The following is a 26,275-nucleotide window of genomic DNA, read 5'->3' on the forward strand; positions in this document are numbered from 1 at the left end:
AAAATGTTTTTGCATATTGTTTTTTAGTTATGAACTTTGATATTATATATTTTAAATTAAAAATAGGCTTTTGTTATTGAACTAGTTATTTTTTAAGGCTATAGGTGATCTTAGTTTTTTTATATTACAAGGTTTATAAAACTACTTTCTAACTTTTTGTAGCACACATAGCACATGAAAATATGGTAGTAAAAAAGGAAATCTAACTACGGAAATTTCAAAACTGCTGTCTGAAAATTTTTACGTTTTTCGCGGTAACTTTTGATTACTACGTCATAATCACGCAAAGAATTTCTGGAACTAAACTCAAAAACAGCTTCGAAAGTTGTATCTTAACTTGTACATTTCTCAAAATGTATCAATAGTAAAAAAAAGTTTAATCTAAAGATATTTTTATATTTAGCAGTAAATATTATATATGTACTAAGGTTTGTTTTTAAATATTCTCAAAAAAAAAAAAACTAACTAAATGCTTTAGCAGTAACAAAAAGTTTAATCAAAATATATTTAGCTGTGAATGTTTTACTTATTAAATATTCTAATAAAATTGTTTTCAGCAGGTGGTTTTATTTTTTTATTTTTAAGTTATTTTTGGTCACCTACCAGCCTAGACACTTTATGTACATTGACACGTTTTGGCCGGGTACAATGCATTTTTGCAATGACGACTTAGAAGTTAGTTGACTTTTTTGTTACTTACTAAATTAATAATTATGTTCAAATAAAAAAAAAAAATTTAATGAAACTTGGATTCACAGCTAGCAATAAATATTTAAAACAGTTTTTCCTTTTTAAGTAAAAACAAAAAGTATAATAATAAAATCCGACAACTTGTTTGTTAGTAGTTTATTTTTATTTAGGTACAGAATTGTTTGTGACAAACATCAATGTACCATACATTTAGTTTGTATACAGTTTTGGCAGTAAATAGTTTATGTGTTATTAATACTAGAAAAACATTAAACTAATCTTAAATTTTTGGTTTAAAGTTTTGGCTCGAAACCATTTTTTGATGCAAGCTTGTTAAAGTAGATGTTTAATTATATACTGATTATATCAAATAGACTTAAGGTTTAGAAACAAATAAAAGATATCAGTCTCAGATTAAAAAGTTTTTGATTAAATTGCTAAACACAAAAATAAACATTTTTTAATAAGTCTGTTTGATATAATCAGTATATAATTAAACATCTACTTTAACAAGTTTGCATCAAAAAAATGTTTCGAGCCAAAAATTTAAACCAAACATCAATGAAAAAATTAATCCTCTTTATGTTTTATACTGATATTTTTTCAACCTAAATTGTGTTACTAGTTTTACCGGTATCATAACTTTTCAGAACACAAGACAACGAACGGACCGGCGAGTGTCCATAGACGTAATACTGAAAGAGTCGAATTTGATAGAAGACTACCAGCAAGCAGACCTGCTGAAGCTGAACAGGAGAAGAAGATGCTCTCTGCCCGCAGTTCCCACTTACCAGAAAAAAAAGGTAAAACATTTGTAATTTTATCAGAGGTTTTAGACCAGTTGACCAAACCCATCAATTACTGCCCACTTTGCAGTAGTTGAAAAAATAACCGCCCGTTTAGATGTCACCTCTTTAATAGTTAATTAATTTCCACCTACCAGAAAAAAAGGTAAAAACTTTAGTAGTAAAAAATTGGTCTCATAAAATTAGATTAACTTTAACTTACTAGTTTGAAATTATGATTTTAGTATCAATCTTTTTTACTTAGAGCACCACCAAATTCTCAATTTGGAATCATGTAAAAAAGTGATCATGTCATTGCAATTGATAATTTAATATACCACTTCCTTTCAATTTTTTGAAACTTTTAACTTCGATTAAAATCTAACTTTATTTTAATTTCAAAAAATTCTTAAAATTTTTAAAGGTCAACAACTTTAGTCTTTATTGAAGTTTGATATTATGTATTTCCAACTATTGACCACCGTGACTTTCCTATTTACTGTTTATATAATTTTAATAATTTCAGTGGATTTTAGACTTCATTGTTATTCTATTTTAGCTAAAAATAAGTGTAACTAAAAATTGGTGATTTAATTTCAACTGTTAATCTTTATTGGTTTTAAAATTTAAGAACATCTCATAGTTTTTTAGTGCTTAGATGATTACTATAATTATAAACATATAATACTTTTAAGAGTTTAACAACTTTTGTTTTACTAATAAATAAAAACAGAGTGATTAAGAAAATCTTAATTATTAAAAGAATTGTCTAAATCAAATCTGTTTGTTTGAAAAACATACAACTCTAAAATAAAAATACAAAGCTTACGTACAAAGAAATGCAATTATACGTTAATCTCAAGATATTTCTTACTCATGATAATCGATTTGGTCACTAGAATTACAGATAATCTTACATTGTTATTAAACAATTAGTTTACGTTCTTTTGGAATTACGTTAGATTATCATTTATTTTATATACCGTTGTTATTGTAACCAACTATTTTATTTAAACTCTTAGTAAATTTGTTATAAAATTATGAATTAAATCCAAGTATCAGTTTTATAGTACTTTTATCCATAAAGTTTATAATTGATAAAAAAAAGTAAATAACTTTCTGTGTTTATTTTGTAGAATAGTAGTAAGCAGTTATTTAAATATTATTTACATGTATCATTTTCAACAGTATTCTTAAAATTATGTTTTGATGATTTGTTTTGTAGTATATTAATATTTTTAAGTTAGACAACATGAAAAGTATACAAATGAAAATTTTAAAGTACAGAACGGTATTTAGTTGTGGAATTTATATATTTTCTTAGAAATTGTAGCCTTACACTTGGTTTATCATTTAGAATTTATTTAGTAAAATATTATTGACAGTAATAAACGAAATATGTACATTTTACAAAGTAAGATTGATGATTAACACTTTAATTAGATGTATGGCGCTATTTGTGGAAAACTACGACTATATTTTTGTAATTGAATTCTTAAATTTTTTCTATTTCAAATAAAGCTATTAAATGTTAACTAAGTTTAAACTATTATTAACTAGCTGCTTTTATTTTAAAGTTTTAAACAAAAACATTGGCCGTACCGTAAAAAAATATGTATACTTGGGTAATTTGAAAACTTATAAGTGAGTCAGATATATATAAATGAAATGTTAAACTTAAAATGAGGAATTAAAGAATTGAATTTATAGTTACATTATTAAAATATAAAATTCCGTTTAAGTGAAGCAAAGTACTATCAGGTGAAAAGTGAATACTGCAAATATCAAACAAAATAGTCATACAGAACTTTGAAATTGTGTAAAAATATATTTTCATAAATCATGTTTAGGATGTTCCTCTTTAAATTAAACTTCATTTCAGAGCTATTATGACTTCATTCAGATATATTTCAGGAAAATAAACGTCACCAGGTATAAGTATACATGCTATAATTATATTTCTTAAATTAAAAAACAGTAGTTTTAAAATAATTTGATACTATTCTAATACACAGAAAGTACTGAATTTTTTAAATTGTTTTATGTTTTTACTGAAAGTAAGTTTTTATTTTTTTAAACTTGCAAATTTATACTTATTTTCATTAAAAAAAACATACAAAAACAAACTTTCTTAAAAAGTATGTACATATTAGGCATTTCTTTATGGTACTCAAATAACACGGTAGATAAACTTTAATGACTGAAATATGTTGCCGAGTTGTTTTTTAATTTTTTAGGTTTCAGCATTGGTATAGTAAAAAGTTTTACACAATTTCTAAGTTATTTATCACCAATAAGAATACAAGCGAGTCATAAATTTTATACTAATTCAAACAAAACAACAAGTTTCTCGTGAAAGCTTAAAATTTTTGCCCTCGTAGTCTTAAATACCTTAGGATTGAAACGATGTTTTTTGTCAGTTGAAATGAAATTAATTGGTTGATAAATGTTAATAGTTGAAATGATTTTATCAGCTTTTTATTAACAGTTAAAGTAGAAAAACTTTTACAGCCAGTAATTAAAAACATGTGAAAAAATACAACACATTTTTAAATGTGTGGAGTTGTACCTAAACATATAAACTTTTTTTTTATTGTTTATTAATTTTTCTACTAATTTATACGTGTATACGTGTTTAAAGTATTGTCTTGTTTGTTTTGGTAATATACTGGGGGTTTAAAATTCAATTTAATTAACACTGACTTCACCGCACGCCCATTAACATTATAAATTATATTTTAAACATTGATGACTTAAAAGATATATCTAATAACCGAAAAGTTTTTATTAGAAGAATGAAGTTTTATAAAGATAATTTTTTATCATTAATTAATACTAAGATTAAGTGAATTTAATTAAATTTTTATAATGATAAAACTAAAAATTATATATATTTATAATTAAAAAAAAGTTATTTTTTAAGCTGTTTTTAAGTCATTAAGTAAGGTATTTACTAAGAGAACTTTTTTTAACACATTATTTCAACACGTTGTGTCCAGTCAATTACTCTTAGTTTAAAAAGTAATTAGTTCTGCAAATATTTTCCGAAGAAATTATAATAGATTAAAGTATAGCAAGTTATAGTTACTAAACAGTTTTACATGTTGTTGTTAAAATGTTTAAGTTTAATATTTTTGTATTATAGACGTTTTAAACATTTTGACAACATTTTCAAGATATTAAAAACTATTTGTAGTAAACTTATACTTAATCTATACGCCAACTAAAAAATGTTAAAACAGTTCAAAGCTACATTTGTAGTTATTTTTTTTTACTTTAATGTTTTGCAACTAATTTTCAGCTGTTAAACAATTAAGAGAAATAGTTTTAAATTTTTATGTTTAGTACAAAACTTTATTCTTTGAACTGAAATCAGCTGCTGTTTCTAGCAGTACAAATTTGAAAAATTTCATCAACTGTTTTCTTTTATTCAAAAACTGTATAAAAACATTTAAAATAGAACTCATTTTTACCAGAAAATAGTTAAGTGTAAGCACATACAAATCTTTAAATAAAAAGTATCATTTGTCATCTATAAAAGCAGTTTTAAATGCTTGTTTTTATATGCTAAACCTAACACAGCAAACCTCTTAACCTTTATACAATAATCTCTTCGCAAAGTGAGCCGCTGTCTGACTCGGTACACCGACGTGTCATTCAAATGCACTAATTAACGGCCGCTAAATGTTCAAATTTGACAGCCAGCAACGATGCTACAAATAATTAATTTCGATCGGTTTTGATGCATACGAAACCGGAGTATTCTGTTTTTGGTATGACGGATTAATAAGTTTTTTTGTGTCTAGCCTTAGTAATTTTCTAAATGACAGTAGAAAGTAGTATTTATAGTCAATATAAATGTTTTTTAAAAATTTACTTACCTTTTGCGATATACTTATACAAGTATATTAAATGGTTCTAATATTGTTTAAGTTTTACATACAGAAATAACAAAACTTGGTTAAGTGACCTACTTCCTAATTTGTTTGTAAATAGAAATTAAGTTAAAATTAGTAGTTTATGTTAAACATTTCAAACTTCAAAAAAGTATGCTTTTACAAAAAAATCATTTGTACACAAACAAATCTTTTTTTAGATACTTTTTTGTTAGCGATGACATCATTCTTAACAAAAACATACACAAAACAAAACATTTGTTTAACACAAAAAGCTAACAACTTTTACTCCTAATTATGTACATACTAGCAGTTTTGATCAAAAAATGTTTTCAACGCAACATTTCAACCGGTATGTGGCGCTCGCGAGCCGTCCAAACTCGCAATGTCGATTAGCACCTGCGCAACTGCGTTTCCTGCCTGCTTGGCTTGAAATTTTCATTAGTGGAAAAAGGGGATTATTAGCAGAGCGTCACACGCGCACACTTATTTGAGAGCTGCCACTATTCCGCTTCTAACGCTGAGCAACAACTCAGTTTTTGCATTATGCTTTGTGAAAGTGAAGATAGTTGTTTTTAAAGTTTTAGCGAGCGTAGCTTTTTTTTTCACAAAACACTAAGATTGTTACTAGAGACTCAATTGTAGTTTTATGATGGCTTTGTGCTGCAGAAGCATAGCATTTTTTCAAAGTTAAGTTTTATTTAATAGCTTATGATAAAGCATTTAATGTTGAAATTAAAATTAAGTATTACAAAAAGATAACCATAAATAGTGTTGGTGGTGTTTATGTAGTAAAACAAAACAATAAAAAGAAACTTTACTTAAACTTGTATCGACAATATATGACATATAAAAGGAAAAACAGAGAAAAACTTTAACAACAACGTTATACTCTCATAACACGACTTATGCAAAAAAAAAAACATAAACAAAGTTTTGAAATTTAAAAAAACATAAACAAAGCTATCAGCCTACATTAAGAATTAAACTTTCTCTTGTTTCAAATGCCACTTTCCACACTGTAACTATTTACTGGCCAACCAGCAAACGGGCTCCTTACTACACTAGAAGTTATGACAACAGGCTAATTGCTCGCGCGCCTCTCACATATCCATTCCCTCCATCTCAAGAGATGACGCACTTCCTCTCGCGCGCTCGTGACGTCACGAACGTTAATTCGATGACGTGTGCGCTTCGTTATTATGAGATAGCGGGTCGTTGCCCGTTGAGCCGATGTAGCTTGGAGCAGAGAGTAGGAAAACAACAACAGTGTGTGTGAGCGCGCTTGTCTGGGAATTGTTTTTTTTTTCGAGATTTGTTGCAAGTAGACTTTTTGTTGTTGTGTAAGTACTATTTGTTCATTTAACTGTATTTGTAAATAATATTGTTTTTGTTTAGTGTTTTGTTTTTCAGCTTTTTGGTAATCAAGTTAGTTTTTTATCTAGTTGTGTAAGTCCCTTGGTGAAGTGAATGTTGCATAGTTAGTTTGTTTTGGACATAATCGATTCGTTAAGGTTAATCTTTATCAAAGTAATCTAGCACAGTAATTTATTTTGTACACTGTTGCTGATACTATCTACTACATGAATTAGTTCTAGTCAGAAAGCAGCTAAGTTGAGCACAAGCCAAATACTGTATGTTACTTTTCCTTGTTTTGCAAGCGATTTTTCAATCAAATAGATAAAAACAACAAAATTTCTAGGTTAGTGAAACCAAAGTTTTAAACGTATTTAGTTAACAAGCGTACAAGTATTTGTTTTGCTTTTGAAGCTTTTCAAGTGCTTACACTTTTGCTGTGACATTCAAACATTTAGATTTATGTTTTCAACTGAGTAAAGTTGATTTTGTTGTTTTTTTTTACAGGAAAAAATTTATAGGAAAAGATGAAATAAGTTTTTCAAAGTTGTTTGTATAACAAAGTGATAGCTGTTCTTAAACAGCTTATATATTCATATTATTATTGTAATTTAATAAAAACTAAACGATGGTAACTCAATTAAAACACAAGTTGACAAAAAATATTTATTCCTTATAATAATATATAAAGTGTATTTTTAAAGAATTTTGAGCAAATTTTATTTAAAAGTCTTGTTATACTAGAAATTTATATTAAATTATTTAGCCTAATGTGAATAATATTGATTATTATAGAGACATAACAATTTAAAGAAATAACAAAAACTAAACTAAAAGTATCTATTAATCTAAGTTTGTACACGGTTAAAAGTCTATTAAACATAAAATCAATCATTAACTTTGAAAAATCATAAACATTCATATGCCACTTAATTTTATCAACATTTTAAATAGATGAATTTAAAAAAAACTGTTCATATAGTTTTTCAACCTACAAATTATTTGCTTTTACTTCTTATTGCTTTAATCAATATGTATAAACTTTAAAATAACATTTTATTTGCAGATCTTAAGTGTAACTTTTGAACTACATTTTACGCTGTATTTGAAATTTTACGTTATCTCCACAAAAAGAACTAATCTGGGGTATTTTGTTTTGTTGTATTCGTTGAGTAAAATGTAAGCTCCACAACTTAAGTTGATAAAAACATTGAACGAAACTAAAGTTTGCTTTAAGTAATCTCTTAACCACGCATTTTAAGTTAACAACATGTTAGGGCAAAACTAAAGGTTAAAACTATTTTATCCTCTCATTAGAAACTTTTGTTACTAACGAGCATTTGTTCTCTACTTCCATATGTTTATTTTTTACGCGCTTTTCAATGAGTCACCGAAACTCAACAGCAGATAATGTTGCAGATGGTGATGAATTCGTCTTCGATATATTCAACCAATCAGAGCTCGCAGACTGCGAAGGACATGCAGGCGCTGCTGGACGAGATCAGCGCCATCATGCGGCGGCAGTCGTACTATGAGCGGTTCGTGAGCGTCTTCAACTCGTACAGGGTTAGTACAAAAAAAATGTTTGAAATTTGAAACAGTTTAATTAAAGTTGTTTAGTCGTAGAAGTTATGCATTATGTAATTATACTCGACATGTTCAAATCTTACAGGGTTAGTACAAAAAAATGTTTGAAATTTGAAATAGTTTGGTCTGTATTTAATAAGTCATAATGTTGTAAAAGTATACCTGGAATGTTTAACTTTTACAGGGTTAGTACAAAAAAATGTTTAAAATTTGTAATAGTTTAATTTGCATTTTATAAGTCATAGTGTTGTAAAAATATACCTGAAATGTATAATGTTCAATTCTTACAGGGTTAGTAAAAATATAAAATTTTTCTTTCTTGATTTTAAAGTAGTTTGATCTGTATCTAATATGTCATATAATCATTGTGAAAAATATACTTGACATGTTCAGTTTTGCAGGGTTGGTAAACATTAGTTTGTTTATAACTTTATCTAAATTTAGACCAAAAATACTAGAAAAAAATGCTTATTGTAATTAACTTGTTTAATTGATATTTATTTTTTAGTATTCACTTAAGGGCATACTTATACGTTTGTATTTAATGAAAAATTTGTTTTAAACCTACTTGATGTATTTTAAAAAACTTGTTTTTACTCTGTAAAAAAGTTCAAAAAAATCTTACGAACTTTTAATATACACATAAAAATTAAATTTTCAGGTTTTTTAATGTTTACATCATTACTTTATTTAAACGCTAGTTTGTTTTCGAACTAGTTGTATAGTTTATCTTTACAACTGTTGGGGGTATTTGTCATAGGAAAATTGTTTTGGAAAATGTTGCAGTATACTCGAAGTACACTTATAAAATGTCAAGTGTACACAATTAAGTGCTGCTCGCTCAAAGCATTTTTTGAGATTTCCTCTTTCGGCCGCAATTTTACAGTCGAAAACCAATTGACAACCTGAAAAATAAAAATGAAAAAGATTATTTTTTTAAACGTCCCTATTGTAAATATTTATCAAATAGCGCTTTCTTTGTACAACTTGCTTGCTGTTCTTTGCAACGAAAGAAACAATATACAAAAAAATAATCCTAAAGTTAAACTAGGTATTTTGGATGTGTTTTTCAAGTTCTTCAAAATCACTGCGAGCACTTCAAGTTTCTCATAACAAAACTCATATTGGAAAAAAGTTCACTTTTGAACGCTCAAGATGCAAGTCGAAAGGCGCATACTTGCAATGCACAACTTTCATATGGGGGGGTTCATGCAGTAGCGAAGTTCAGGGGTTGATCAATAATTCATGATCGCAGCGAGCGACTTTCCTTGCCAATCAATACGTTTGATACACACACACAGGAGCTCATATGAAGTAAAAACTGAAGAGGGTCTCTTCTTGTTATTTCTCTGTGAGCCCCGCCGCCGTCACGGTAATCTAGAGTTGCAGCAAATTTCAAGGCGTACACCTGATAAAAAGTTTTTGTATTTTTTTTTACATTTCACAAATAATGTTTGTTTTTCTTAACAAGGTGTGCAATTATTCGCTTGCAGGTTACAAGGGGCTTACAAAGTCGTTATCTTTCGCAGGTACTTCGGCTTTCGGCGAAAAGATATTTCGAGAAAAACATTGTTAATCGATTTGAAAAAAAAAACATTTAATTATTTTTAGTTTAAGAAAAAAGTTGTTTACAAAACTTTGTATAAATTATACGCAGCAAAATGTTCTATACAATTAAGTTGATTTCCACAACTGGTTTTGTTATTGAATAAAACTTGGTAACTAAATATCTGATTAAAGTAAGAACAAAATGTAGATAACAAGTTTATAGTTTAATAACAAATGTAAAGAATTCATAATAATAAAAAAATCCTATTTAGGATGAGCACAACATGGGAAGGCAGTCCCTATTGATTTCGTTGGAGCAGAACAATTCCGTTGATGAGGATTCGGAGAAGGTTCTTACCTTGAAGTTCATTCCACCGAGGGTTGGTTGTTATGAATTATAATTAAAATTAAGATTTTAATGCGGATTTGACTCAGAAAAATAAAACGTCATTAGTTATCAAAGTGTGTACAAATCAGTCATCTCTTATAATATTATCATTAAGCGTTTGATGGCAAATTTAATATTTCAGGTCATTAACTTTTTATAAGCCTAAACTGCTTTATATCAAAAATTAAAAGAAAGTATATCGAGTCATCAACTCTTTTCAATCATATGGCGACCTAGTTTTTAAATTAACATTAATTATTTACTGATTACAAAACAGCTTACTAAAATTAGACTTTTTTCACGGCATTTTAAATTACTGTACAGACTCTCTTTAAAGCTTTTTATTTGTAGTTTTACTTTACATTATATAAATGTCATTTGACAAAACACTAAAAACTCTCAATAGAATCTTAAGCAGCTTCGGCCTATAAAAGCTTTTAATACACTTTAATTAGACCTAACAAAGTTGACCTTTTATTTTTTATTGAAGTTGAAGCTTATGTAATTTGATAAAAATTTAGGTTGTGTTGCGTAACTTTTTTATTTTTTCAGAAAATAAAAACTAACTTAGCTTAGAAATAACATAAACATAAAACAACAACCACTAAATGTTTTGAAAACAACATTTATTTCAAAACATGCACGAAAAGTATTTTGACAAAAACACATCAAATTATTTACTTTAAAATTTGAGCAATTTCGGATTCGAATTAAAGTTATTTGAATTTAAAAATGTTTTTTCGAAAAAAATACCTACGTTTTGAACCAAAAAACTCAACTTATACAAAACAAACACCTTAGAAAATTTTTAGAAAAGTTTATCGAAAACAAATTACCTCATCACAGAGCTCGAGGCAGAAGAGCAGGTCAGAGAACCAGAAGTACAGGTCCACTTTTTCCACGACCACCACGGCAACCGGCCTGCCCACCGAGGAACCGAGGCTGGACCCTAAAATATTCAGGCACCTGCGGCCCCCCAGCGCAAAGTCGCATCTGTGAGTTTGTTTGTTAATTGTTTGAAAAGTGGTTTTAATATTTAACTTTCAATTGTTGTAAATTGAAAATGGTTTTAAGATTTAAAGTTTTTTTTAATTTTAATTGTGGTTAGAAGAAGTTTTTTCTTTAAATGTATATAAATGATGATATGAGGTAAATTTTTACCAAACTGTAAAACTATATTGAGGTTTTAGCTGAACTTGACATACATTTTATCTAAAACTTGCTAACGATTTACATTGAAATAAACGTCCTTGTAATTATCCTTTAACATTAACAATATTTTGGCATATACTTAATACAAATGTACAGGCATCCGCAGCGCCATTCTTCAGGATACGTTTTTGTTCCGAGGCACGACAGAAGACTGACCTGTCCTGACCTTTCTTCTTCCTGTGAGTGTTGATATACACAAATTAATAAAATTAATTATTTTCGAATTTGTTGTCACTACCTTTAATAATTTAACACTGAAGCTGTATGATTTTTTTTTAGTTTATTAAGTACTTGGTCTGTAATTTTTTTACTGGTTTAAAACAAGTTATGGTTTTTAATTTTTGCAAGTTTATGTTTGAGTTTTCTATTTTGCATGAACTAAGCTTTAATTTGCTTCAGCGCACGTTTATTTGTATGGAAAGTTTTTGCTTAAAATATGAGGATAAGTAAAACTTCAAGAATGTTGCTTTTTATTGCTTAATAGGCTGTAAAGATAAGACAATATACTTAATATATAAAAATTCTCGTCAAATTAATTTTTAAGTCTTACTATTGCTTTTTTCTTTTCTGTTATTTTTTTTAAGTAAATTTTAACAAAATACTTAAGTGATATTTTATGGCTTCAAAGATCGAAGAAAAAGTTGATTTTGTATTACAAGCACTAGATATCAAGTTTTGTTATTTTAAATGTTATTTAATTCAGTCAAGTTATTATGTTATTTAAAATTTGTTTTTCGACGGAAATAAAAGTCTTAGATGTTTTTTAAGTTTATTGTGTATAATTATTAAACCTCAGGTATACTGGTCGTAATGTATAACATAAAACAAAAGTTGATAAAACAGTTTTTTTTTTCTAATCGCATACCTCCTTTTAAAGTCTTTTTTTTCTGAAAGAAGACTTTGTTAAAAAATTGTTATTATACATACTAGGTTGGTATTAACAACTTGTGATTATTTAATTATGCGACAGTGCGTTTTAATTTCGGATTAAATTAAAGCCTTAGTTTAAGTAGTTTTAAATCTTTTGACAAAATACTTTACCGTACAAGTTGGATTAACGCTAAACACTTGTGATTATTTAGTTGAATCCGTGGGTTTTAGTTTTTATAAAAGTGTGCACTTTAATTTGTATGAAAGTGTGCACTTTAATTTGTATGAAAGTGTAGATTTTAATTTATACGAAAGTGTGCACTTTAATTTATATGAAAGTGTAGATTTTAATTTATACGAAAGTGTGCACTTTAATTTATATGAAAGTGTGCAATTTAACTTATATGAAAGTGTAGATTTTAATTTATACGAAAGTGTGCACTTTAATTTATATGAAAGTGTGCAATTTAGTTTATATGAAAGTGTGCACTTTGATTTATATGAAAGTGTGCACTTTAATTTATATGAAAGTGTGCAATTTAGTTTATATGAAAGCGTGCATTTTAATTTATATGAAAGTGTGCACTTTAATTTATACGAAAGTGTTAAATTTAGTGAATGTTTATAATTTTGCATGTGTAGTGCTGAGCATGGCCTCCAAGCAGAAGAAAATGATCTCTCCGGCCCTTTGCGAGATTGAAGACACCGAAAGTGGTAAGAAGATATTATTTCAGTTTAATTACCAACTGTTTTCTGTTTGAAATATTAAAACGTTGGAGAATGTAGTTTTTTAATTTTTTTTAAATTTTGTTACAACCAAATAAACACTATTGTAATTTTTTGAGTAAAAAAAGTTTTTTCAGGTTTTTTAAAGTTATTTTCAACTTTGTTAGCATATAAAAAATGAATAAAAACGAAAGATATTGTTTTAATGACTTTTTATGCTTGAATTAGTTATAGCTTTAGCTTCAAACTTTGATTAACAAAAAGTTTTTATTAAATGATAAAAAATACAAGTATAAAGTGTTGTCTTTTTATCAATTTATACCTGAATGTGTATTGAGAAAGTTATACCAATCTTGGTTTAAAGCTGAAAAATGTATGCTTGGATTGAGGAGATGTAACAAAGCTTTTTTTTATCAAATATTATACACCCTTAAAAACATTTTTTTGACAAAGCCGTAAAACAAAAACTTTTCAATATTTTAAACAAATTTAAAAAACAGGCGACCCCTTGCTGTTCCCGTCTCCCCCGCTCCAAGCCCCCTTGAAAAAGTCCCTGAACCGAAAAACCAAGCCCGCCCGCGCCTCCCAGCAAACCCAGGCGAACCCTCCCGCCGCCAACGAGGAATCCCCTCCCCCGCAACTTCCCGCCTTCGCCAGGTCCTCCTCCGTGCCGCCTGAGCGGCCCAGCAACGATATTGTGACGTCACAAAGACTGAAGGAGGGCACGAAGCTGCAGCAGGTCGCCGAGGTTCGTAACTTTTGTGATTGTTTTAAGTGGCAAATATTTATAGTTTCAGTTTTTTTGTAAAAATGATTAATATTTAGATTATATTTGATTTTTTGTAACTTTGCAATTTTTTTTTTTGGTAAGCCAAGAATTTGTTCTTGCAGTTTTTATTACTACCAAAATTTTTTTTTTGGTGACTTTTTTCTTGTAAATTGTCAAACCTAAGAAGCTTAACCAGTAGACTATATCTAATTATAAAACGTTTGATAAAGCTATGACTTTAATCGAGATAACAAAGGCCCATTTTTTCATTATACAATGTTTTCAGGGGATACTGGCGATGCCCACTATAGAAGTGAGGAAGAGCCTCCAAGAAGGGGAAATCCCCCAAACAGAGAGCGATGAGCTGAGGGAGGAGCTCAAGGAGGCGCAGGTTTACTTCAGGGACTACCAGGGGAACCTGATGCAAGACATTGGAAGCTGGAACTTCCCCATGTTCGAGCTCGCCTACAAAACAGACAACATTATGAGTCAGGTAAATATATATATAAATTTTATACGCATTATCGAATTTTATATGGGAGTTAAAAGACGCAAACAAAGACTATAATTTAAAATGGGAAATACTCTGGTATTTTCGGGAAATATATATATATATTATTAAAGATCTTATGAAAAGTTCTGGTCGGTATCTCATATACGAAACGGTCGTCTAAGTTTTTTATATGTTCATATAAATATACATATTTATATATATATATATATTTTGCTTATATATTATCACTATTTTTAAGTGTTTGAACTTGTGTATATAACTGTTAGTACGATTAGCCAGGTAGGACTAATTGATTTTTTCTTCACACATTAATGTTAATGTGGTTTTTTTTCGTAACAACGATATTTTATGTTTGTTTATTGTTTATCAAAAACACCCCTTCTGATGACTGCATTCTGCCCAGCGTGTTTAACTGTTAATGATATTGTTTTTTATCAACCGAGCAAAACATAATTCTCTAGTTGAAGTTATGGGTTTAAATTTTGGTTGCTTCTGACAAAAAATTAATGGATTATACGTCAATTGTTGTGAAACTAGAGTTGTGCTTTTTTAAACATTTCGGTTAATTAGAGCTTTGTAAGAATAAAATACTAGCAGTTTCTTGTTTTTTTAGCTTTAGAATATATTTTTTAAGAAATGCTTGTTCATACTTACATATAATATATTATATAAGTATAATATATTGTATTATAAAAGCTATTGTTATCCTATTTTCCAATTTGTCACACTAAAGTACACTTTTCACTTTATTAATCCAGTAACAAACGTTTTCTTTTTTATCTAAATTTAAAATGCTTTAGCATTTACTAGGTCATTAAAAACGTTATATATATTCAAAAACTTTAAATTAATCATGTTGTACTGCAGAATGTATTATATTTGTGGAAAAAAATAATAATCTAACTACAAAACACAAAGCTAAATATAAAGACTCAATTATTTTTATAAAAGAAAGTTTATTAGCAATATTAAAACTATTAGAAAGTACCAATTAGAAGTTATAAACAAAACCTAAGACAATAAGTAATTTTATACTTTTATACACTGTTGGGTATCAGTTATTTTATAAAATGGATTTACTTCGGAAATTTTCATTATTTCACCTGATTTTGACGTAATAACATTTGAAAAGCTACTTTAAAAGTAAAAATTTTGAAATCAAGATTTTTTTTTTATTTACGTAGTATATCGGTTTTTAGAAGAGATTAATCTTTTAAGTTGAATGTCATCTATGACATACAATTTTCATTTTACGTAGGATGAAATTTCTTGATCGTTAATACAGTGGAGTTTTTTTTTTTTGTATTAAATATAATAAGTAAACCAACTTTTTCTTATTAATTTGACATCAAGTTTAATGTTTTTCTTTTTAATTTAGTTGGCTATACGTAGGTTTGTATTTTAATAAGTTACCAAAACAATATCCATTTACAATAAACTTGTAAGCGATTCAAATTCAAAGTTTTAGGTCATAAAATATAAACGAAAAAATTACCTGATGTTTATTTCTTTAAGGAAAACAAAAACAAACTGAATATATTTTGTTTCAGAACTATTGCTTAAGTTTATTATTCATGTTTTCTTTCAGCAAAGATTTAAACGTTTCATCAAACAAGCTACTCTATTTCAAATTAACAGTTTGTACATCTTGAATTTTCGTGCTAAGGTGAGGTCATAAATTTACTTTATTTTTGCAAACACGCCAAAGTTGTGTACAAACAGTGTCAAAAACTTTCACCGCATTCTTCTTGATTTTTCTAGCATCTTACACACAATTTTTTTTTTCTGTTGAAAATCTGGCAGCACCTGTGTGCGTTTTTGAAACTTTGTGTAATTTTTTACATTGTTTTCAGCTGCGCATTCGTGTTCTTGAATGATCTGGCTCGCTAGTTGTCATAACTGCTTGTTTAGTAGAAAAGTTTACGTCTGACTAAATAATCAAAAAAAAAAACAAGCACTGCCCTTAAGTGGACTGTTCAGTTTTCAGTTTAATAAACAACGATTACGTGTTTGTGTATTTTCATTAAAAACTTTACTTTTTTAATGTTTTTAGGAAAAAAAGAGAAACTAAATTTTGTTCTTCATAGATAGTAGTAACACTATAAAGATATTTTACATTACTAACTAGCAACTGAAAGAGTTTAAAATTTTTCCAAAGAAGATAAATTACAGTTAAAGCACTTTTTGTTATTTCCCGTATAATATATACTTGGGTCGTTGGCAGCTCGTGATACAAATGATCGATACGAGGCGCTTCTGTATATGAACTTGAAAACAACCCATTGTGTAACAAATTCAAATTTCTATTGTTCAAACCGCGCATCATAAAGGGGCTCACATGCTTTAACCCCATCATAAACCCGTATAAACATGCTTAACAAAGCAAATTAGCGCGCGACTGTTTGTGTTTGTTTGTCATAACGAGCTCACATTAGAGATGCTTTGCAAACTTTTCGATTGTTCGCCTTATCAAAGCGTTTTCGTGCTGAAAGTCGTTTCGCGACACCCCTTAATGACCGTGTATTGTTGTCGCATGCCCGCATTTTAGAACGAGATGTTATCACAACGCGCGCACATTCTGTACTTTTAACCCGTGAAATCCGCGTCTCGCGATCTTTATTTAGCTGCTAAACAAGCTCGCTTCGAGTTTTAAACAAACTTTTCAGGCCTCGGCGTGTTTTCGCTTATCGCACAAAATAGCCTTGATAAAACTTGTTGTGATTTTTCAATGTGATTTTTTCTTTTGCAGATGGCGTACAAGATATTCAGGGACATGGGAATATTCGACGCCTTCAAGCTGGGACAAAGGGAGTTCGTCGGCTTCATGGTCGCCCTGGAAAGCGGGTACAGAGACATCGAGTGTTAGTAATAAAATATATATATATATTAAATATAATTTTTTATAAGTTAATATATATTAAGTTATTTAACTTGATAAATCAAATCTTTCACACTGAGCCCACCTTAAGGGCTTTATTAATAAACATTTTGATATTATTTATTTATCATATATTTATTAATAAACTTTATATATATATATATATATATATAATTTATTCAAATGGCGATTTTAAAAATTCTGGAACATATGTTTCACAAAGCTTTAATTTTTCATAAAGCTTTGATCATCAGCCAGTTAAATTCAAAATACAAAGCACTGTACTAAACAAAGATACAAAAGTTATGCAAAAAAACAAAAAACAGTATGACGTAATATTGTACATTACAAATATGTTAATTTCATTGATTTGTAATGTACAATATTACGTCATACTGTCTTTTGTTTTTTTGCATAACTTTTGTATCTTTGTTTAGTACAGTGCTTTGTATTTTGAATTTAACTGGCTGATGATCAAAGCTTTATGAAAAATTAAAGCTTTGTGAAACATATGTTCCAGAATTTTTAAAATCGCCATTTGAATAAATTATTTAAAAGCCCTTCAAGTGGGCTCAGTTGAAAGTGTTTACGTTTAAACATTAACCTTATTTTGTATATATATATATATATATATATACTTGTTACTATGTTTGAAATTATTTTCAAAATATTCTTAAAGAAATGCGACGACTTTCTATTTTTAGCTTTTAATCTTGTAAAGTATCAGTTCAAGAGTTTGCAGCCACACAAAAGCTTTTATCGTTGTTTTTATACTTTTTGCTTTGAAAAATTTTCTCAACAAGTCAACTTTAATTATTTTTGAAAAACTTTTTTTTAATCTAGACGGCGTATGAAATGTGATCAAAATGTTTGAATAAGTAAAAAATAATCTATAAAGACAAACTTAGTGTAAACTCTATTGTAGAACTGAAACAATATTTTCATAAAGTCTGCACGCAGCTTATCAAAACACCACTTTGAAAAGCGCACCAACTTTAAAAACACTCATTTAAAATAACATCGCGAATCGCCACCGTCTGTTGTGGCGACTTCAAAGTCGCGACGCCGCCTTTTCAAAATGTTTAAAAAAAATCCCCTGAACCGAAACTTTTGCAGATCACAACAGGATACACGCGGCAGACGTGCTTCACGGCTGCTGGTACCTGACGTCCCAGTCCATACCCGGGTTCGACGCCGTCAAGATGACCGGAGAAGGTTGTTTGTTTGTAGTTGTTTGAGTTTAGTAAACTCTTTGCTTGAGTATGTTACTGTTAGACTTTAGAAATGAAACTAACGTAAACAAATGAAAGTTTTACTTACTTTTTATATGTTTGAATTACTTATAATAGTTTACTTGAACCTGATCTCAAACACCGATATTCTTTTAAACCAATCAGAAAGAAGCATGTTTGTTTTTAGCTTCAGCTGTAAACAATTAAAATCACATTAAATCGTTGCTCAATTGTCTCAACTTTATTAAACTTGACAGGCAGCTTTGAATTTTTTTTTATTAACACGTTTCAAAAAAAATCAATACTGTTGTAATTTTACACAACGATAAATTAGCAATTTTCTTAACTCTAACAATAACAGCAAAAAAAAAGCTTTAATTGGTCATCACGTTCATTCGCTGCAACGTGTTTTTGAAACGAAAAAAAGTCGCTGAAGGGGGGAACGAGTTTTTAATTAACGACGATCGATCATCGTTGACGGGCGTCTCCACTCAATTAGAGATTATCAGCATTCGCGCTAATCAGGCTGGCGCTGTGAAGTGGGGCTTTTCGGGGGCTTTAAAATTCAGCTTTTTACTTTTGAACAAAACTCGGTTTGTTGCGAAAAATATATGACCAAATCAATTTTAATTGTGAAAATTTTTTCAACGAAAAATTGGGCTGCGAAATTTTTATCACACAAAGATAAATGATGTGATAGAATTTTTTGTGATCCAAATTAAAATTTTGATTAGTTAGACTGCCCTTTGCGTCGGTCAGTCAGATGCTGTTAAGTGCAGCTTTTTGGCGCTTTAAAATTTTCAGCTATGAATAACACTTGATTTATTACAAAGAATAACGTAGCCAAATCGAATGCGTTTTAAAATATTATGGAAATTTGATTAAGGGAAAATTTGTCTGCGAAATTTTTATGAAACTAAAGGTAAAGGATATTAATATATTTTCCTTGTGATCTAATTTTCAATTTTTTCACTTTCTTTTTTCATATTGCATTGAACAATATATTTTGGTTGGTGCGTACAATCACCAAATCGATTTGAATTGTGAAAATTTAATTAAAGGGAAATTTTTCTGAAAATTTTATTACACTTTAGATATGAAACAACGGAAAAAATCTTGTGATCTAGGGTTAATTTTTTTACATTCTTTTTAAATCATACTAAAAAGTCATATCTCGCAGGCGCGTGCATAGAAGAAAAACCCTCGGAGTTGACGGAGGACGCGCAAAAGGAGAACGGCGACCCGGAAGAAGACGACCCCTCGTCGCTCACCGAAGAGGAGGCGAATTACGAAAAGTCCAAAAGCGGTTGCCTCGCCGACGTGATGCCCGCCCTGGAGCTGATGGCGCTGTACCTGGCGGCGGCCATGCACGACTACGACCATCCCGGGAGGACCAACGCGTTCCTGGTGGAAACCAGGGATCCGCTGGTCAGTTTTGTTTTAATTTAAATTAGTGTTTTCTGACATACATGAAAACAAGACGTTTTACTTGCGGAATGAGAAAAAAACAGGAAAACTAGTTTTCTCAATTTTTACGCACGCAAAGGCTTACTTTTTGAACCCGAGAAATTAAATCTTTTAATCAAATTATGCGCTCAGTCTTAGTTCAAGTAAAACCTCAAGTAGTTTAGGCTCATTAGCTTGTTGGAACGTAAAACTTGAAACGCGTTATATTTTAACATACCTTAGAATCGCTCGTTGTTTCAATATTTTCACTGGTTTTCCACGAAACAGTTTTTCCACTTCTCCGTTGACGCCAAAAGGTCACACTGCAAAAAAATAAAACTCTAAAATTATTTTCATGTCAGAGTTCTATGAACGCAAAATTGCAATTTTCACAATCGCGGCTTTCTGTCACGCCGCAAAGACTGTGACGTCACAATGAATGTTTACATACGCACGCGAGATATGCATCGTGAGAAAGTTTCGGCGATAACTAGCAGGCACGCACTCGAACGCATCAAAAGGGCTTTATGACGTCACACAAAACATTAACGCTAACACGTCACATTAACGATCACTATCAGGCATCAAAAGACTTTTCTGTGATGTAACACTAAGAAAATTATGACATATTATCGTAAACGTTATGACATCACTGTAACATCAACATTATGATGACACGCATCAACGTTAACTTGTCATACAGACGCTAATGTAATTTGTATGTATTTCTATATGACGTCATGTTAACATCGTTACGTCACAAAAACACCAACGGTTTATGACGTCACACAGGCGCTGCTGTACAACGACCGGTCGGTGCTCGAGAGCCACCACTCTGCGGCGGCGTGGAAGCTCTTCGACTCGCGGCCCGAGTTCAACTTCCTGAAAAACCTGGACGACGTGGAGTGGAAGCGGCTGCGGTTCCTGGTGATCGAGGCGGTGCTGGCGACGGACCTGAAGAAGCACTTCGACCTGCAGCACCAGTTCCAGAAAAAGACGGGGGGCAGCAGGAGCTTGTCGCTGGGCAGCGACGACGGCAGCACGGAAGCGGTCACCGTGCCAGGTATTTGTTTTTACGTAAAAAAAAATTAGTTGAAAAAAACATTTAAAAATTATACATTTAAAAATAATACATTTGAAAAATTAAATTAAAAATGTTGTGAGTTATAAAGTTTTTGTGATATGTGTTATCTAACTGTTAGCAGTCACTGTGCCATGTACTTATTTTATTACCCTGACTGAATATTTTTCACGCTGTAATATTGTTTATGTTTCAAATGTAGGTTTTGGTTTTTGTTCACAAAAAAGTTGGGTTAAAAATTTTGAACTGTAAGGTTTAAGCAGTCACTGTGCCGGGTATTTGTTTGTATTTTGTTTATCATTCTCATTGTTTTTTCAACTAGTAATTGTTTTACACAGAAAATCAAGTTGTAAAAATTGTAAATGGTAAATTTCTTTCTGTTTTGACAGCAACTATTGTTTTGGTTATTTTTACACACAAGTTTGAGTGATTTATGTTTTCAATTGATTTTACCTTTTTATCCCTTTGCTATTTCAAATTTAACAAAAGGGTTGATCATGCCAATTCGATCATCAGACCACAAGTTTCGGTAGACTGAGACCGGTTTCGTCCTTATTAGGACTCATCAGTCAGTCACAACCAGATGAGTCCTAATAAGGACGAAACCGGTCTCAGTCTACCGAAACTTGTGGTCTGATGATCGAATTGGCATGATCAACCCTTTTGTTAAATTTGAGCTTGTCTCACGGCAAACGAAAGTCCGGACTTGTTCTGCAGACTTTCGCCGATTTTGTTGATTTGCTATTTCAGGTTTTAAATATTGTTGAATTGTTTTGTTTTAGTTAAATAACACGAGAACACCGAAGCAGTTACTGTACCGGTATTATATTTTGCAAAAAACTTTAGTCTCAGGTTTTAATTTATTTAGCTACTAATTAATTTAAGTTGTTTGTTTTTGCAAAAAACAAGTTGTAAAAGTTGTGAGTGATAGGTTTTTGAACGTTTTTTTATAAACCTTAACTTTTCTGTATAAAAGTATTCTCAATCATTAAGTAAAACTTAGTTTTCAGGCATTTATTTTTTTTTATTAAAAGCTTAAGAAATAAATTGTTAGGAGAAAAAAATAAAAGTACATTACATTTGTTTTTTAGTTTTTTAAACTAATTATTTAAACAGTTACCATTTCATTTTTTTATTTCCAGTAAAAAATTCTAGCGAAATAAGTCATGATTAATGAGGTTTAATTTTTTTTTTGGTTAGCTTTTTAATAATAACTCAACTGACACTGTTCTAGGTTGCTACTTAAAATTTATTGTTGTACTTTTTTAAAAACTTGAGCTAAAAACAGTTCTGAGCTGGTTAAATTTTAAAGTACATTTTAATAGCTTTTAAAATCGTTATCAAACAGTCGTTTTTCTAAAACTTGTGGTTTTTTAAACAAAAAATTTGAGCCGATGTAGTTCTTTTATTCAATACTTAATTGATTGGAAAATTTGTCGTCTTATTTTAACCGATCTACGTAAAAAAGCAGAATTTATAACGCTTTGACAATTAAAAATTCATTCGCACAAAATATATATATATAATGTTTAGATTGATGTAAGTTTACGTCAAATACATTTTTTTAGCTTCACTGTGTCGCCACATTTTTTAATTAAAACGCCTTCAAGCTTCAAGCTTATTCATTGTATTTTTGAAAACAAGCTATGAATTTATGTTTGCTCAAAAAAATCAACATAATTTGATTTTGAAAGGTTAAATATCACAACTGTACTTATTTGCTCAAACATCTTGTTTTTTATTTAAATTAAGTTTGGAAAAACAAACAAAGCCAAGTAATAAAGATTGTTTACACTTTTTTGTCAACACATGATCTGTTTGAATATTATATATGTAAATGTTTTTATTCAAATTTACAATTCAGAGTAATTAGCCTTCTAGAGTAACTTGCTTTTTATTTTATGTGAAAGTGATTTTGACTCGACGATGCTTCAGCACAAGTTTTAATTTTTATTTAGAGTTATCAAACTATCAAACATAATAAATATTTATATTTAAACAATTTAATTAGGCATCGACTGAAAGGCGAGCGAGTGGCTGTTTCATAAATTTAAGTGTGATTGTGCTTTGTTTAATGTAAAAGTTGTTTTTCTGAACAAACTTCCGCCCGAAACATTTTCTTCAAACTATATTAATTTAAAATTAATCTTTCCTTCCATTAAGTATTTTTTTCTATTGGATTTCTTTTTCTTAATCGTAATTTTTTTTTTTTGGAGTTATACTTCTAAAATTTTAAAAGAAATCTGCAACACTTAAAAACTAAAAAATATAATATAATACTAAAAAAAAATTCAAATTATATTAAAATTCAAACAGGCATCGACTGGAAAGTGAGCGAGGACCGGTTGCTGGTGTCGAAGATGGTCATCAAACTGGCGGACATCGGCGGACCGGCCAAGACCAGGCGCCTCCACATGACCTGGACCAAGTCCATTTGCCAGGAGTTTTTCGATCAGGTAAAAAACACATAATTTTTTCAGTATTTTTTTGTAGTTTTGTTTTTACTGTGATCGTGAAAGTTGACCAGTATGACCTGGACTGAATAAATTTGCCAGGAGTTTTTCGATCAGGTAAAAAACACATAATTTTTTCAGTATTTTTTTGTAGTTTTGTTTTTACTGTGATCGTGAAAGTTGACCAGTATGACCTGGACTGAATAAATTTGCCAGGAGTTTTTCGATCAGGTAAAAAACACATAATTTTTTCAGTATTTTTTTGTAGTTTTGTTTTTACTGTGATCGTGAAAGTTGACCAGTATGACCTGGACTGAATAAATTTGCCAGGAGTTTTTCGATCAGGTAAAAAACACATAATTTTTTCAGTATTTTTTTGTAGTTTTGTTTTTACTGTGATCGTGAAAGTTGACCAGTATGACCTGGACTGAATAAATTTGCCAGGAGTTTTTCGATCAGGTAAAAAACACATAATTTTTTCAGTATTTTTTTGTAGTTTTGTTTTTACTGTGATCGTGAAAGTTGACCAGTATGACCTGGACTGAATAAATTTGCCAGGAGTTTTTCGATCAGGTAATTAAAATATGATAAAAAAGTTTTGTTTAGTTTTAAAGGCTGGTTGTTATAAAAGTTCACACTGGTTCAAAACTTTAACATCAATAACACTCTGATGCCTAAATTTTTTTTCTTTATGCTCCAAAATAAACGACAGTTTTAAGTTGTTAAAAAAAAGTAGTTATTGAAATCACAAAGGATGTAATTTTGCACACTGTCGCATAGCTTACAGTTTTTTTGGTATTTAATTTTTGGCTGCCGGTTGTGAAAGTTCAAACTGGTTCAAAACTTTTAATCTCAATGGTCCTTTACTTGCCCCACAAAAATTGTTTTTTACTTCGGGGTAAACAGCAGTTTTAAGTTGCTAATGAGAAGTAAACCCAGTCAGTAAAATTACAGTGTGCTTTTGTGAATTATCGCATTACATAATGGCAATTTTAAGATTTTGAAGAGAAAAAAGTTAATACAACAACTAATTTATCAAAATCACTATGAACTTGCGTACATGTTCGCATTACACAATTGAACATTGCTATGAAACTGCTGCACGTTTAAGATACTGAACTACAAATATCGTGACAGCGAGTAGCAGTAAGTAGCAGTATGAGAGCTCAAATACACTTCCATGAGCTCAAAGGTGGTTATTTGATTAAATTACGCTTCGCAGCGCGCCCGTTTGTCGGCAGACAGCGCAAATTTCATAATGCCGACCAATCGAATCGTCGCAAATTAGCTAGCATAAGGTTGTTCCAGCAGACGTGAGCTAAAATGCACTTTTCCTTTCTCAATGTGAAAACGACTGAAACAGCACCAATCAAAACACGCTCACATCTTTTCATGCCTATGTAACGCTGTTCCAAGTTTCACTTGAAAACCGTTTTGTTTTTAAGAGAAAATTAATAGTTCTTGTAGTTTTCAACACTTAAACTAAATATTCGTTATAACAAAACCTATCGTTGGTTCCGTTGCCGAACTAATACTTTTAAAAGTTTAGATTTAATCACCTTAAGTTAAAGAAATAATCTTAGCTTTTGATGTTCGAGCTAAAATGCACTTTCCTTTCTCAAAACACAACAATGACGCTTAAAAGCACCAATCAAAATTTCAATAGTGACGTCACAATCAAAGTTTCAAAAGAAGCCCCACGATATCCAGTGACGCGCATCCAAGTCCCACTCACATCAAAGCGGCTCTCTTTGTTTCAACTTTTCCACCAACTGTGACGTCACTACGGCTTGACGGCTGACGCAGGTCGTTGACGCGAGCCTTGAGTGCTGATGGCTCGAGCCGCGTGAAAGTCATTTTGGCAGCAAAAAACGCACAGCAGAGCCGAAGCGGAGCGGCGTATTTTGTTGCCGATTTTTCGAATGACGCACGACCCGATCTTTCCAGCTTTTTTTTTGTTTTACGAAAAGTAAACTTTGAACAAAACAAGCGTGCTGAACTTTAGAATTAAAATAATTTTGGTTAAGTTTTTTTATCAGTTGGGTTAAAAAAAAAAAAGAAACAAAAACGAGCTCAGCTTGGTCATATACTGATTAATGTATAAATTTTGCTGTTATACAAAAAGGAAAAATTATAAAGTTTTTTGTTGTGAAACTTATTTTTAGATTGACTTTAAATAGTTTATCCCAGAGTTTTTGTGACTTTTGTCGTTTAAGAAGAATTTACAGTTTGGCCTTTTTTTTGTAGCTTATTAGTATTGTGAAACGTTGAACGATTATTTAGCAGTTTATGATGAAAGCGTAAAAGACGTTTTGTGTAATTTAAAAACTTTTCATTAATTAATCAAAATATATTTGTAAATAAATTGCACCCTACAGCCACGATTTAGATTAATTTACTTCAGCACTCTCACCAAAAATGATAAAGTGCAACATAAATAATACTTGAAACATTATGTTTATTTTTGCAATGGTGTTTAAACCAAAGCACTTTTAAAACTTTCGCCTGCGTATGTTTTCGTTTGAGCACTCAGAAACACATCATTGTCTGTTGGTACTTTAGCATTCCTGCCAACAAAACTGCACGTGGTTGTTTGTTGTTTATTTTGTTTAATAACTCAATGTAGTTTATGTTATGTTGGAAAGTAATTTCTTCATGGATCTTATTCAAAACTGGGCGTTGGTAAGTATATTTTAAACCTCTTTTCTTAAAACATTTGCATTTAACAAACTTTTTTTTACTTTCTTAATCAAAACTTTGAAAACTTTGTGTGTACCATTTGAAATGTATAGACAAAAAATAACAATAAAGTTTTTTTTCTACAAACTTGGGGCTATCAAAACG

The 26,275-nt window shown here is 30.0% G+C and overlaps 1 protein-coding gene across 3 annotated transcripts in view; it reads left to right on the plus strand.

Annotated features, from left to right (window-relative positions):
• Positions 1 to 566: 566 nt before the first annotated feature.
• Positions 567 to 26,275, plus strand: part of LOC145835416 (cGMP-inhibited 3',5'-cyclic phosphodiesterase 3B-like) — a 30,941-nt gene continuing 5,232 nt past the window's right edge. Inside the window, exons 1-14 of one of the 3 annotated variants that reach the window (XM_082942993.1) lie at positions 567 to 675; positions 1,341 to 1,493; positions 8,147 to 8,293; positions 10,135 to 10,242; positions 11,097 to 11,245; positions 11,559 to 11,641; positions 12,975 to 13,046; positions 13,559 to 13,806; positions 14,114 to 14,320; positions 17,091 to 17,202; positions 18,336 to 18,434; positions 19,632 to 19,879; positions 20,690 to 20,960; positions 23,295 to 23,434. In XM_082942993.1, the coding sequence (XP_082799119.1) occupies positions 619 to 675; positions 1,341 to 1,493; positions 8,147 to 8,293; positions 10,135 to 10,242; positions 11,097 to 11,245; positions 11,559 to 11,641; positions 12,975 to 13,046; positions 13,559 to 13,806; positions 14,114 to 14,320; positions 17,091 to 17,202; positions 18,336 to 18,434; positions 19,632 to 19,879; positions 20,690 to 20,960; positions 23,295 to 23,434 (2,094 nt within the window). In that variant the 5' untranslated portion in view covers positions 567 to 618. Of the gene's footprint in view, positions 676 to 1,340; positions 1,494 to 7,791; positions 7,874 to 8,146; positions 8,294 to 10,134; positions 10,243 to 11,096; positions 11,246 to 11,558; positions 11,642 to 12,974; positions 13,047 to 13,558; positions 13,807 to 14,113; positions 14,321 to 17,090; positions 17,203 to 18,335; positions 18,435 to 19,631; positions 19,880 to 20,689; positions 20,961 to 23,294; positions 23,435 to 26,275 lie in introns of those variants that run through there. The other 2 variants (XM_082942994.1, XM_082942995.1) reach the window with 2 other exon arrangements.

The sequence above is a fragment of the Thalia democratica genome, chromosome 5 (genome assembly GCF_965202585.1).
Source record: "Thalia democratica chromosome 5, ktThaDemo2.hap1.1, whole genome shotgun sequence".
In the NCBI taxonomy this organism is placed as follows: domain Eukaryota; kingdom Metazoa; phylum Chordata; class Thaliacea; order Salpida; family Salpidae; genus Thalia; species Thalia democratica.